This window comes from Triticum urartu, chromosome 5A, assembly GCF_056163025.1.
Source record: "Triticum urartu cultivar PI428250 chromosome 5A, HENAU_Tu73, whole genome shotgun sequence".
Taxonomy (NCBI): domain Eukaryota; kingdom Viridiplantae; phylum Streptophyta; class Magnoliopsida; order Poales; family Poaceae; genus Triticum; species Triticum urartu.
In genome coordinates, this window is record NC_141877.1 from 531,213,386 (window position 1) to 531,227,456 (window position 14,071).

Consider the following 14,071-nt stretch of genomic DNA (forward strand, 5'->3'; position numbering starts at 1 on the left):
TGGTTGGACGGCTTCGCGCTGCTGTGGAACTTGCACGGGGCGTCGAGAGTCTGCTCGTAGGAGAAGGCCGGCTGCCAAGCCGGCTTGCCGCCCCTCTGCTTCTTGGGTGTTGGCCACCCATCGGGCTGCTCGTCTTCGACTGTGGCCACCTGCTGACTGGTGGAGGGCGGCACGGGGCCCTTATGCTTGTGGTCGTTCTCGTGTGGGCGTCGGCTGGAGTCCCCAGCCGGCGTCTTGGGCGCCGGGTTGAGTACCTTCCCGGACGCGTCTACCCGGAGTTCGGTCTTCATTGAGGAGTCGGCAGTGGCGTACTTGCCCGCTATGACCAGAAGCTCGTCGAGGGTAGTCGGCTCGTCGCAGAGGAGCTTGTGCTTGAGGAGGGTGCCTTCTCGGCACCCGACAGTGAAGTATTCTATGGCTTGCACCTCGTGTACCCCTTCGCAAGAGTTGCGGAGCTCGGCCCAACGCGTGAGGTAGTCGTGAGTGGACTCGGCGGGGCCCTGTACGCACAAGGAGAGCTATCTGGGCTTGGGAGCCCGCTTGTAGGTGCTGGTGAAGTTGCGAACAAAAGCTTCTGTGAAGTCTAGCCAGCTGTTTATGCTGTATGGCTTGAGGCTGTTGAGCCAGGTCCGCGCCATACCCTGTAGCATGAGGGGCACGTACTTCACGGCAACGCGCCTGTTGCCGTTGGCTATGCTAACCGCCGTGGAGTAGTCGATCAGCCAATCTTCCGGCTTCACGGAGCCGTTGTACTTGGGCGTGTCTCTTGGGAGCGAGAACCCTTTGGGGAAAGGCTCGTCGCGGATGCGGGGGCCGAAGCAAGGCGGGCCGACATCGTCTTCTTCTTCCAGCGCCAGGGATCGCGCCAGGCGGTCGATCCGATGGCGGGCGTCGTTCTCGCCGACTCCTTCGCGGCGACCTAGCCGGCCGCTGAAAGTCGGATGCGCAACAGGCGGTGGGGTGGGATATCTCTCTCCACGGGGCCGAGGCGGAGGCGGGTTTCCCCGCCACTCCACGCCCCGGGGGTGGACTTCTGCGTCTCGCTCGATGGAGACTCGGGTTCGGCTTCGGCTGGCAGTCGGCTCTTTCTCGTGCCGCGCGCGGGTTTTACCCGTAGTTGGCGTCCGGGACGTCACGCCGTGATCTCGGCGCGGGGGAGGGCTTTCCGCGGGGGCATCGGCTTCGTGCCGCTGCGTGGCTGCATCGATTAGCTGCTGGATGCGTCGGGTCATGTGGGGGAGTTCTTCGGCCCCCAGTCCATCTAGCTCGTCTATGGCCGCTTGGGCGGCGCGCAGGTTCTCGAGTGGAGTGGCGTAGACTGGGCTGTCGACTCCTAGCGTATCGGCGACGACAGCGTCGCGCTGTCTGACAACGCCGGCCCGGCTGGGCCCGCCTGGGGGCGGCGTGCCAAAGGCGGCGCGGTCGGCCTCGCGTCGGTGGGCCTCAGCGAGGCGTCTCATGGAAACCAACTTCCGGCCCTCGGCGAGGAGGGCGAGGCGGCGAGCCTCCAGTGCTTCAGCGTCGGCATCGGCCGGGAGGGGGATGGACAAGTCGTGGACCGCCGCGTGCGGGGCGTCGTGGGCGCTCTCGTCAGAAGCGCCGCCGTGGCCGATGACCATCACCTCGGTGGTGAAAGCGTCGCAGCCATCGGCCCGGGGAAGCGGGACGTTGTAGATCGTGACATCGGTGGGGAAAGTGTCGAGTGAGGCCGTGTCGGAGTCAACAGGCATCGGATCGGTGGAGCCAACCGACTCCAAGTCCACAGCAGGCTCACCGGATACGTGGAGCTGGCCGAGGAGGTTGACGAGGTGGTCGGTGCCCGCGTCGGAGGCGAGCTCGTCAGAGATGAGGGTCTTGTCAAGGAGATCGGTGAGGCCGCTCGCCGCACAGACGTTGGTGACGCCTTGCAGCGCGTCGTGGCAAGCGCCATCGGGCGTGCCGGGCTGGCTACGCTCGCGGGGGAGGAAGAGGGTTCCCGTCCAGAGCAGGTCTCCGGACGACGGTGCACCTGGCCCCATGGTGGGCGCCAAATGTCGGGTGATAGGTGCGACATATGCCAACGGGTGGCTTATCATTGTGGGAGCCAGTAAGACGTCGCCGGTGCCTGGAAACGGGATGAGGCGAAGACATGCACGCCGGCGATTCTTACCCAGCTTCGGGGCTCTCCGTGGAGATAACACGCCTACTGCTGCTCTGCGGGGTCTCCGCATGATCACTAGATGAACAAGTAGCTACACGATGCTCCTTGAGCTGTTCGGTGAGAGGAGGAAGAAGGGCACGGCTTGGTCTCTTCTCCTCCCTATGTGGTGTCTAAGACTAGCAGGGATCAACCCTTTGCATGGGTGCCCCGGGGGGTTTATATAGGCCTACCCCCCGGGGGTAAAATGGTAATCCGGCTGGGCGTGGGGCCCAGCCGTCTGTGTCTACACTCGCCGGCTTCTGCGCCGACTGCTGGGGCCCGCCGGCTGGTGGGTCCCGCTGGCTGCCGGCTCCTTGGTCGACAGGTAGGCCCCACTGTCCAGGGCCTTGTCGGGGGCTGGTTACTGTTGCTCAATCTTGGTGGGCTTCGCCGAGGTGGGCGTGGCTACAATGCCGCCGTCCGGTGGGTGATCGTTGTAGCCTCACCGCGTCTTGTCTCCTTAATGGGGCGTCTTCTTCGAGGAAGGTGGCAAGCCGGCTGTGGGGAGCCGGCTCTATCTTGGGCCGACTGGGGGAGGCCTGGCCGCCTTCGGGTGTCTCTCTGCCCGAAGGGGCCCACCGCCCATGGGCCGCGCTGGCAGCCTGTCATGGATGACATCAGGGTCAACGTGGCAACAGTGCCGCGCCGGACGGGTCATGGCCACCCGTACGGCGCACTGCGCCAAGCGTGCTCCGGGATTCGGGGGTGGTAGGCTTCACTGTAGCCACGCCCCGTCACATCGCCGTTATGTGGATGCAGACTTCGAGGATACGATCTTGACCGCTTTGTGGGAGCCGGCTTCTTGGAGTCGGCCTTCTCGCGGCCGGCTTCTCGGAGCCGGCCCTCCCGCGGCTTTCTTCATGAGGGCTGAGGTCGGGCCGCCTTCCGACAGCCGGCCTGGGAGACAGCCGGCAAGGGGAAGGCGGCCCCGTGTCTTGGATTCTTGAGGGTCGAATCAGCTCGTAATTTTTTTAGAAGGGCCAGGGGAGCCGGCTAGGCTACCCATGGTTATTTACTCCGACAACCGCCTGTCTGAAACTTGAAGGAATTTCACCATTGCATGTAGTCATCCCGAGTCAAATTTGCAGTTGTCTCACCACATGTATGACCACCAGAGCCCTGGCCCGTCTCCACGTCCCGTGCGTACCGCACGCCTCGCCACTATTACCGCGTCGAGCCTCTGCTGTTCCGGTCGAGTCTCAAGGATCGCGAACCCACACCACTCAACCTCCACTGCAGAGTACCATCGGTCATCGCTGGCCGATGACGAGTTTCACGCTTCCATCAGACCACTGGGCTTCAGTCCGAACTACGTGTCACTCGCTTTTTCTTGTTGCTGAATAGACTTCGATTCCCTGGATCCTTACATGGTAGCCCCTCAATCCAGCTCCACCTTCAATATGACTCCATGGTATATGATCAGTACTCCACCCTCGCGCCCTGTCGACTTCAAGCTCCGTGTGCACCGTCTTGAATCAACCCGCCGCCATAGTCTTGTCGAAGCCACACAAGCCCTTAGGCCCGCGTCACGTGTTTCCACGCCCCAGAAGTCGGTCACCATCAGCATCACGCTCCTATGTTGTCGTCGCCGATCCCATCACCGTCTTCTGTACCAACCGACTCACGTCGATCCGTCAGTCTGTCTAGTCCGACCAAGCCGAACTTGTTCGACTGCATGACATGCTCGAGGCTCCCAAACCGTCTTCCCCGAATTTCCATCCATCACATAATAATTCCATTTTAGCTGACCTGACTTCCTGCAACGCCTTCAAGCATCACTGTTGTGCCATCAAAACTTTCACCCTTATCTGCCATAACCCAAGGTTTTCAGTTCCGTGAATTTCTCCACCTCAAACCTGGTACCCGTTGACGCCATGGTTCTTCATATGACTGACCTTATGAAAAAATTATCCAACCTTTCCACACGATGCCCCAAGTACACCAACAGAATCTTCGCGTACTAATAGCAATCCCAACCAAAACTTTGGCCTTCACGTGATATCGCTTGGCTCAACTTCCCAATGCTAGCGAACAGTTGCTTTGCCACAGCCTTGCTATTTTCCAATGGACCTGAATCATGTATCAATGGATTTCCTTTGCCGATTCGTTCTGCTGCTGCCTCTTTCCGTGTCCTACACGAGGACCCGGTCCTCTCTTTTTTTGTCTTCAAAACAAATCTCTCGTGTTGCCTTGGTACAGCATCTCGCCCTAGCAGCTTCCTTGCGCGACGCACGCGGCACACCTACACGTGGGCCTCATGCATCCACGTTGGCCTGGGTCGGCCAACCCTTGAGGACGCCCTAGCGAACCCTTGCGCTTCGGTTCTACCGCCGCCACACGTCTGCTGCCATCGACTGCCTGCTTCGATCCGATCGCTGCTCGCGACTCCAATCCCGCTGACGCCGCTGAGAACCACTGCTGCGATTTATCAACCAAGCCGCTGCTTTCAATTGCTTCTTCCAATCTCGTCGACAATCACGCCGCAACCGGCTGCATCTCGAACTCGATACTTCCTTTAGATCAACATCCGCAGCCTCCTCGTAACCTTGCTCATGATACCACTTGTTAGAATAAATCTGAGGCATACCGTCGATCATCCGAGGACCAAGCAATCACACGAGCATGACACCGAGATTTGTTAACGAGGATCACCGATATGGCTACATTCTCGGGGCTTGACTACGGGCGCTCCTCCCCGTGACACCATCACAATACCGCACCCGGTCGCCCTGGACACTGACACATGCCGCCGGCTTCCTCTACGTTCCGGTGCTATTATGTTGGCATAGGTTACATCGTGTGTCTAGCCCCGATATATATGAGAGGCCTAGGATACAAGTGTCCTACTAGGACACGACTCCATTTTCTATCCAAACACAATACAATTCAGAGTTCAACTGTAACCTAACTTGTACACAATATTCGACACAACTCTAACAGGGATTTCCCTTTTGGTCTCTCGAGTCAATAAAAAGTTGAATAAACAGTCTTCAGATGCTAATATGTTGATTTCACTCTCGCCCTCTCCTATACCACGGCCTATGCAATCACTAGTAGAAAAAGGGCCATTTATCCCGGTTCTAGAGGGCCTTTAGTCCCGGTTCTGGAACCGGAACTAAAGGGTTGGTACTAAAGCCCCTCCCCCCTTTAGTCCCGGTTTCTATACCAAACGGGACTAAAGGCACTCCACGTGGCTGCTATCTAGAGCTCCACCTTTAGTCCCGGTTGGTAACACCAACTGGGACTAAAGGAAATTTTACGATTTTTTTTGAATTTTTTTTGAATTTTTAAATTTCTGAATTATTTTATAGTTTAATATCTAATCATCCCTCATCACTGCTTAAATTAACCTCTAATCTCTAATCACCCCTCATCATTCCAAATCATCTAACCTCCCGGCCGGTCACCCATCCTCTCACGACTCCAGCCTGAGCAAGCTTAACTACCGGGTTCTATTCCCCCTCGTTTTCAAGTCTGCACTTGTTATTTTCCAGACAATAGTAAGATGTCAATACTATTAAACCTCAGCAGTTTAGCTTGAACATGAATTCACACATTTCACTGTATGAGTTTGAAACTATTATTTAAAAAATAATTATTATTTAGTAACACTATTCATTCTTGAATAACTAGTTTGACCAAAATTCAAAAAAATGAAATAATTATTTAGTAACACTAATATTTTTGAATAATTATGTAGTAACACTAATACTTCTTGAATAAGTAGTTTGATCATAGTTTGACCAGATTTGACCAATGAATTTTAAAAAACTAAAATTTGAGAATATCTTTTTTTTTTCCTTTTAGAATTTGAGGATTCTATAAATTTGCAAACAGGATGTAGAATTTGATATATTATACATTTTTTCGACATTGTATGCAAAAGTTATAGCCGTTTTACTTTTTCATTACACTTTTTTGCAAAACATGTCCAAATTTAAGTTTTTTAATTTTCCTAACTAGTAGATGTAGTAATATAACTACATCACGGAGGATTTTATTTTTTGAAGTTTTTATCTTTTTTTTTCAAAACTGAAATGGCTATAAGGGGGGGGGGGGGGTTAGAGTTTGAGAAATGTGCCCTTGAGTCCCGGTTTCAGACACGAACCGGGACAAAAGGGCATCGCACCCTTTAGTCCCGGTTCGTGTCTCAAAACCGGGACACAAACCGGGACTAAAGGGTGCGATGCCCTTTTGTCCCAGTTCGTGTCTCAAACTGGGACTAATGCCTTTAGCCGCTCGAACCGGGACTAATGCTCACATTAGTCCCGGTTCGTAATGCAACCAGGACTAATATGTATATTGCGCTATGATCGAAGCCTTGTTTTCTACTAGTGAATGTTATCCATATAATCATTTCACACTGGTTTTATTCATTTTCACGTATATATTATATTCTTGGCCATGTTTATTTGAGCTGGTATAGAGCTGAGATACTCTATTGGGCTAGGGCGACATAGTGCTTTGCAACCCCGTGACTCGTTTCGAAGAGGGAGGCGAGAATAATAGTTTGAATCTAATACTTGCAACGGCAATGACACAACCAACAAAGCAATAGTTTTATTTTCTTTCCTTTGTACCACTTATTAGATTTTTAGAACATTGGCATGTTCATATATGGCTGTGAGTTTTCCAATATGATTATGATCTTATATATGTTGGCATTGAACTTTCATAGATGGCTACGATCTTATGTATGCTTGTTGGGAAGTTTCTTTCATAGCTATGATTTTAAATATGTTATATATTGGCCGAGAGCATACAACTATTTGTGAATATTTGTAAACATATGTGATGTTGTACTTTATAAATAAACATTGTTATATTGGACATGAAGCATTGTTTGTTTAGTTGAATATGACCCACATGGCACATAGTTCAGGAAGAAGAATATGCGGAATGAGGACCTCAACACACATGGAGAGTCGTAAATCTCTGTTTACAATGAGATACCACAACAAAAATGATTATTTTTTCTCGTCCGCATGTGATGTTGTCAAGTTCGTTGTTGTCTGTACTAGTAATGACAATGTTGGAACCATTACGAAGTACTAGTTCAGAACAAACAAACAAACAAAAAAGAAACAAGGAGAAACAAGGGGGGGGTGGGGGGACGCACAATCAGATTTCATGCCACCATCTGTTCAACATTTACTCATGTTGCTAAGAAGCAACACTACTAGCAAGAGCAATGTCAAAATGAGCTAAGCGGGGCCGACATCGTCATCTCGCACAGCAGATGGGCCAGAAAGTGCCTCCAGCGAAGATGGACCGGCTGTCTTCTCCCAGTCTACAGCTTCAGACCTGAGAGTGCTAGCTTGCAGCTCATTGGAATGTAAGTGTTCAGGGCGGTTCTTCATGTGATGCAAGCACATAGTACAGCCTGGGTGTGCAATCTTGCTGCAAACCCACCAACGGCCATTTCTCCGGTTACACCGCCGCACTGGTTCCGTGATTATCACTGGCCCGTAAAAGTATTCCTTTAGTGGTTCATCTCCTTCTTCGTTGTCCAGCATATTAACTTCTTCTTCCATGTCTTGCGCTTCATCAGCACTATGGTATCCAAGCACAAAACCAAATAAACAATATTTAATATCCACACTAAATATAAAAAAATATCCAAACACCAAAGCTAAAGTGCCGAAATTCACAACATATGCATAAATACCATTGATGCCATCAGGACGGAAGCTAGACACTGAAATTAATTAGCAACTCGTTGTTTCTGTGTCGATTAAGAACTTGAAGATTATAAGGAGATGATCCTACTTATTGATCTACTCCTACCAATGCAGAACACTTTTCCACACTTATATAAGCTAGATGGTATTCGGCGCTTTGCTGCGGAAATCGATTGCAATATTTTTTTAAAAAAAATTGGTTGTATGAAACATGAATATTTGAATTAATAATATATGAACTCAAACTAAAAATACATATTTATGGTATTGTAAAAACATATTTATTGAATATAAGTAGCATTGTATAAAAAAAATACCTGCATGTTGTGGTGGAAATTTGATGAGCTGGCATGTGTAATGTGATGCGATGTGCGCATGCTAAAATAAATCTTAGTGGGGACCAACTAAATAATGAAAAAAAATCTATGCTCGTTAACGTGAGCTTTTGATGGGGTGACATGTATGCATGTTTAGATAAGTAGAAGTTGTGTGAATCAATTACTTAAGTATATATAGGACTAGTACGAACGGAATCGCTAATGGGATTACCCCAAGTTAAGGCGATTACTAAAGCTATCAGCTGAATACAAGGGACAGCTCAAAATTCAATGATTTGACAAGAAATATACTATATAGTTAAAGCAGACGATTATGCATGCATCTAATCAGACAATTCTGATTAATCATTTTGTAAGGGTCGTGCTTACGTCTATGGGGCCTAATACATACCTTTCCTTTCTGTAATCCATGTCTAATCTAGAACATATGTATGCAAAATGAAACGCTAGGGCCGGGTAGCACAAGTACCTGGACTCTATCAGACCAGTAGTCACCACCAGAGTCCTGTCAGAAGAATCATCCTGCCCATCCATGGCGACCTGCAAACATTGGACGCCCATGCACGTTAAATTCCAAATCGAAATACTAACCATGAAATGGATGGGTCTGGAAATTCTTGCACCACCCGTAAGGAAAGAACAGAGTGATATTTTAGAGACAGGTGTTTCTACTTACCTCTACGGTTGATTCATCTGGAACTGGATTATGTTCCCCCTCCAGATCAAAGTCCTCCGGGTGAGCGCTCTCGCCCTCAGGGCCTGCGGTTTTCCCAGCAGAAGCAGGTACTCTGCCACTTTGTTTTCAGTAGGCAGGGGCGGGGCTTGCTTGGTAGCCGGCGGCGTGGCAGGGGAGGACGAGGGAACCATCTACTAGATTGCTCGTTGGTGTCGTGCGATGAGATCCGAGGAGAAAGATAGCGAGAGCGGAGATGGGCTGGAGGTGGTGTATGGGACGTGGCCTATGCTGTTTATATATAGCTGGTGTAGTAAATGTTTGCCTGAGTTGGCAAGGTGACAGCTCGCATCTGACCAGCCTATCATAAATAGAGAAATTGGGTCGCGTTTCTTGCCCCTTTTACGCTTCACATATTTTATAGTATCAAACTTTTTTTTAGAAAAGGAGGATGACCCCCGGCCTCTGCATCTAGGAGATGCATGCGGCCATTTTATTGATTATTCTCGAGGACCTTACAAAATAGAACAATGCCTGAATCCACCATCTTGCCAACGGGTGGTAGGTGCGACATATGCCAACGGGTAGCTTATCATTGTGGGAGCCAGTAAGACGTCGCCGGTGCCTGAAAACGGGATGAGGCGAAGACATGCACGCCGGCGAATCTTACCCAGCTTCGGGGCTCTCCGTGGAGATAACACTCCTACTGCTGCTCTGTGGGGTCTCCGCATGATCACTAGATGAACAAGTAGCTACACGATGCTCCTTGAGCTGTTCGGTGAGAGGAGGAAGAAGGGAACGGCTTGCTCTCTTCTCCTCCCTATGTGGTGTCTAAGACTAGCAGGTTCGTGGAACATGGGCAAGGGGAAGGCCGACGGCGTGGGTTTCCTACGCAAGGTCGTCGGCCTGCCTAGTCGGAGTGGTCGAGCACGTAATCCTCCCCCTCGGCTACTTGATGATGACTCCTCACAGGGAGGTCGAGGGAGAGGTGCCCCTAGAGGAGGAGGGGGCGGGGGGAGAGCCTCTAAAGGACGAGGTGCTGGGGGGAGAGCCACTACAGGGGGTCGCGGCCAGAAAGAGCGCACCCTCACCGACTTAGGGGTGTTGTCTTTGAGGCCCTCCTCTAGTGAGGTACCCTCCTCTAGTGAGGCAGGCGAGGAGGAGGAGGAGGAGGAGGCAGGCGAGGAGGAGGAGGAGGTTGGGGAGGAGGTTGGGGAGGGGGAGGCAGGCGAGGAGGAGGGTGGTGGCGGGGATGATGGTGGTGACGGGAAGGGGGTTGACACGAAGGGGTGGCTGCGTGGCAACGCAAAGCTACCAAAGCAGGTTCCTGCTACTGAGGAGCAGAAGTGGCTCATTGAGCCCACGGGAAAAGAGTAAGTGGTTCATTATGTTGCTTGTCACATGCTTATTCCGGTTGTTATTTATTTTTCTTGTGACATGCTAATAGTTCATTCTTTTGCAGCAACTGGATATATTCTAAAGGGGTCTGTATTCCCAACGGCCTCATCATCGTCTTGCTGAAGTTATATTCGCCAGGGTTGTACTGTCCTGATCCAGTCAGGCAGCCGGACCGTCGGGTTTTGGCCATGAGCTGGGACCACTGGGAAGCGGCCCGTCACGCGGACCATGAGACCCATGCCAAGGACGTGATCACTACTTTCTGGGTGAGTTCTCTTCAGACATAGCGGACGTCAGAAGCACAAGTCCATACTAGTTTCATGAATGATTTAACTCATGGCTTCTCCCATTCTTGTTTCATGCATGATTGTAGAAATTCTATCGAGTTCTTCCGGAGCACAGGGCTAGAGCGGACCAGATTGTGCTGCGCCAATGCAAGAAGAAGGCCCGCCAGATGCAGTACGAGGTGCACTATGTGGCCATCTCCACATACTACCACGACTATCTTGGTGTGAAGATGACCAAGGAAGAAGCGCGGAGGATGGGCATTACCTTGGAGAGGCCCGAGTTCTTGGCGGTAAGTATAAAAGATTTTTCATTATGCTTTCATATATTATGCTTTCATTATGCTTTCATTACCTTGTGGTACATTATGCTTTATGCTTTATGCTTCCATAACACCAATTTGGACACACCTACATGCCATTATGCTTTTATTATGTAGGTGTGTCCAAATTGGTGTTATGGAAAAGACGAGTCCTGGGCGGCACTGGTGGATCTTTGGTGTGATGAGGCTGGAGCCTGGGCGGCTATGAGAACCAAAAATAAGGCTAACCGAGGGACGGAGGGAGTACATGCTCAGGGAAACCGAAACCACTATCTCCACAAGGCAGTTAATGTATGACTAACCCCATTAAACATTCTTCTTCTTCTATTTACCATCACTTTCTTATGTATGACTAACCTCTGTTTGGTGGTGCGGGAGGAGAAACTGAAGCGGCCGCTCTCACACATGCAGGCGTGGGAGATCGCCCATACGCGGAAGGACCCCAAGCCTGGCAAGCCCAAGTACTACGGCAAGAAGACCGCAGAGAGGAAGAAGGCCTACTCTGAAGCGTATCTGGAGTTACATCCTGACACACCTGACCCCATTGCGGCGCCTCTCGACGACATGGCGGTGGTGAGGATGGGGCCCAAGGAGCACGGTCGGGAGGCGGTTCTCGATGCTGTGATCACTCCTAGTATCTCCTACACACAGCTTCCTCGGATCGACCCGAGCCTGAGCCAGCGCACGAGCCAGCCAGTGACTAGTACACAGTACCTCTTTCAGGAGCAACAATTTGTAAGTATTTTCCCTCTTATCTTCATTTCTCACTTCATTTTCCGCATTTAGTAGTTTTATGAGCTCCATCATGTCATACCGTAGGCCTACATGGAGTACACACGCCAGGAGACCATGGCGTGGCATCAGAGGCTTTATGAACACCAAGTGCAGAGGGATAGCCAGATGCAGCAGGCTTTTCAGGATATGGCGGCCGGCAGGTGTCCTCAGTTTCCTCCAGCACAATGCCCTCCAGCACAACCAGTGCTGATGAGCTTTGAGGAGTTTGTGGCACAGATCGCTGGCCCCTCGCCGGTTAGTTCATCCCCAATCTATTCACCCAAAGCATGTCATGCCTTTCAACGCAGTCATATATCCCGTGCATATGTCTTTTCAACATCCAGGGAACAGGTGGATCTACCGTTGGCGGTGGTCTTCGCAGCACTCCGGAGACACGGAGCCCGACCACTCCGATCCACGGAGGCGGAGGCGGAGGCGGTCTTGGCGGTAGCGCTGCCGCTAGCACTGACGACCTGGGCTTTGGCCGTCTTGGTAGTGACGACCTCCGCGGTGCTCGATGATCCTTGTGTGGCGATGATGCTTGAGATGACTTGTGTGTGGTGATGATCATTTAGATGACTTGTGTGCTTCTCTATATGCTTATGTTGGTTGTGATGATGTTAATTTAGAGACTTGTGTGTGATGATGCTTATGCATATATTGTTGTGATGGTGCCGGATGATATCCCGTTGTGTTTTATATGTCTATCTCATCATATATATCTGCTGATATGTGCTGCTATTTGAATTGAATTGATCTGAAAACAAACAGAAAAAAGAAAAAAAAAGCAAACTATGCCGACGGCCAGGCCGTCGGCATAGGGCTAGCGTGAGCTCCCAGTAGCTGACACGTGGGCTCCTATGCCGACGGCCTGGCCGTCGGCGTAGCTTAAAACTGTGCCGACGGCTAGGCCGTCGGCATAGGCGCCCACGTGTCAGCTACTGGGAGCTCTGTATGAAGAACTATGCCGACGGCCTGGCCGTCGGCTTAGTTTCAAATTATGCCGACGGCCCGGCCGTCGGCATAGACCTGGTCCTAGAGCAGTGGCTGGTCGCCACGTGGCACCCCTATGCCGATGGTCTAGCCGTCGGCATAGGTTTTGACTAAGCCGACGGCTAGGCCGTCGGCATAGGGGTGCCACGTGGCTATCAGTCATTGGGCAGACTTGACGGCGGCCGGCGTTAGGCGTGATAGTTGCCGACGGCCGGTGCCGTCGGCATAGATGTACGGCCCCCGGCGGCGTATCATATATGCCGACGGCTTTTCTAAGCCGACGGCCTCCCTGGCTGTGCCGACGCATATGTTGCCGACGGCCCTATGCCGACGGGGGCCGTCGGCATAGGTCTACCACGACGGGACTCGGGCCTATGCCGACGGCCCTGGCCGTCGGCATAGGGGGCGATTCCGGTAGTGTTTAGAGACAGGTGTTTCTACTTACCTCTACGGTTGATTCATCTGGAACTGGATTATGTTCCCCCTCCAGATCAAAGTCCTCCGGGTGAGCGCTCTCGCCCTCAGGGCCTGCGGTTTTCCCTAGCAGAAGCAGGTACTCTGCCACTTTGTTTTCAGTAGGCAGGGGTGGGGCTTGCTTGGTAGCCGGCGGCGTGGCAGGGGAGGACGAGGGATCCATCTACTAGATTGCTCGTTGGTGTCGTGCGATGAGATCCGAGGAGAAAGATAGCGGGAGCGGAGATGGGCTGGAGGTGGTGTATGGGACGTGGCCTATGCTGTTTATATATAGCTGGTGTAGTAAATGTTTGCCTGAGTTGGCAAGGTGACAGCTTGCATCTGACCAGCCTATCATAAATAGAGAAATTGGGTCGCGTTTCTTGCCCCTTTTACGCTTCACATATTTTATAGTATCAAACTTTTTTTAGAAAAGGAGGATGACCCCCGGCCTCTGCATCTAGGAGATGCATGCGGCCATTTTATTGATTATTCTCGAGGACCTTACAAAATAGAACAATGCCTGAATCCGCCATCTTGCCAACATCTGCCGCTACTTCTATCCAAATAATGAAGGGGTGCAAGCTGGGCCACATACCCAGACCTCTCACCTAAGCCTAACATCTAAAGCCGGAGACCCCGACCGAGCCATCTGCCGGGTCCAGGGCTCAAACCGGTCCGACACACTCACATGTGTCGTCGCCGCCATCTTCCACTCGTCCATCTTCAGAGCAGATTGAGGTGACAACCATGGTAGGTCCTCTGCCATCGACACCACCACGACGCCAAACGACGACCTCAGCCTACGCGAGCCTTGGCAGGTCCTCCGCCATTGACGCCACCACGACGCTAGACGACGACCTCCACCTACGCGAGTCCATCTCCAAGCAACGGACGTAAATCCATACTAGGACAGGGCCGCACCACCGTCGTTGCCCACCACCCACAAGGGCCACCCAACCCCAATGTTTCCAA

The 14,071-nt window shown here is 51.7% G+C and overlaps 1 protein-coding gene across 1 annotated transcript; it reads right to left on the minus strand.

Annotated features, from left to right (window-relative positions):
* Window positions 1-7,284: 7,284 nt before the first annotated feature.
* On the minus strand, window positions 7,285-13,280 carry LOC147972541 (uncharacterized). The gene is made up of 3 exons (XM_087523148.1): window positions 13,089-13,280; window positions 8,668-8,738; window positions 7,285-7,732 (listed from the first exon to the last, which is right to left on the minus strand). Exons 1-3 carry the CDS (start codon window positions 13,278-13,280, stop codon window positions 7,384-7,386), a joined length of 612 nt encoding a protein of 203 aa, XP_087379274.1. The 3' UTR covers window positions 7,285-7,383.
* Between the last annotated feature and the right edge of the window lie 791 nt (window positions 13,281-14,071).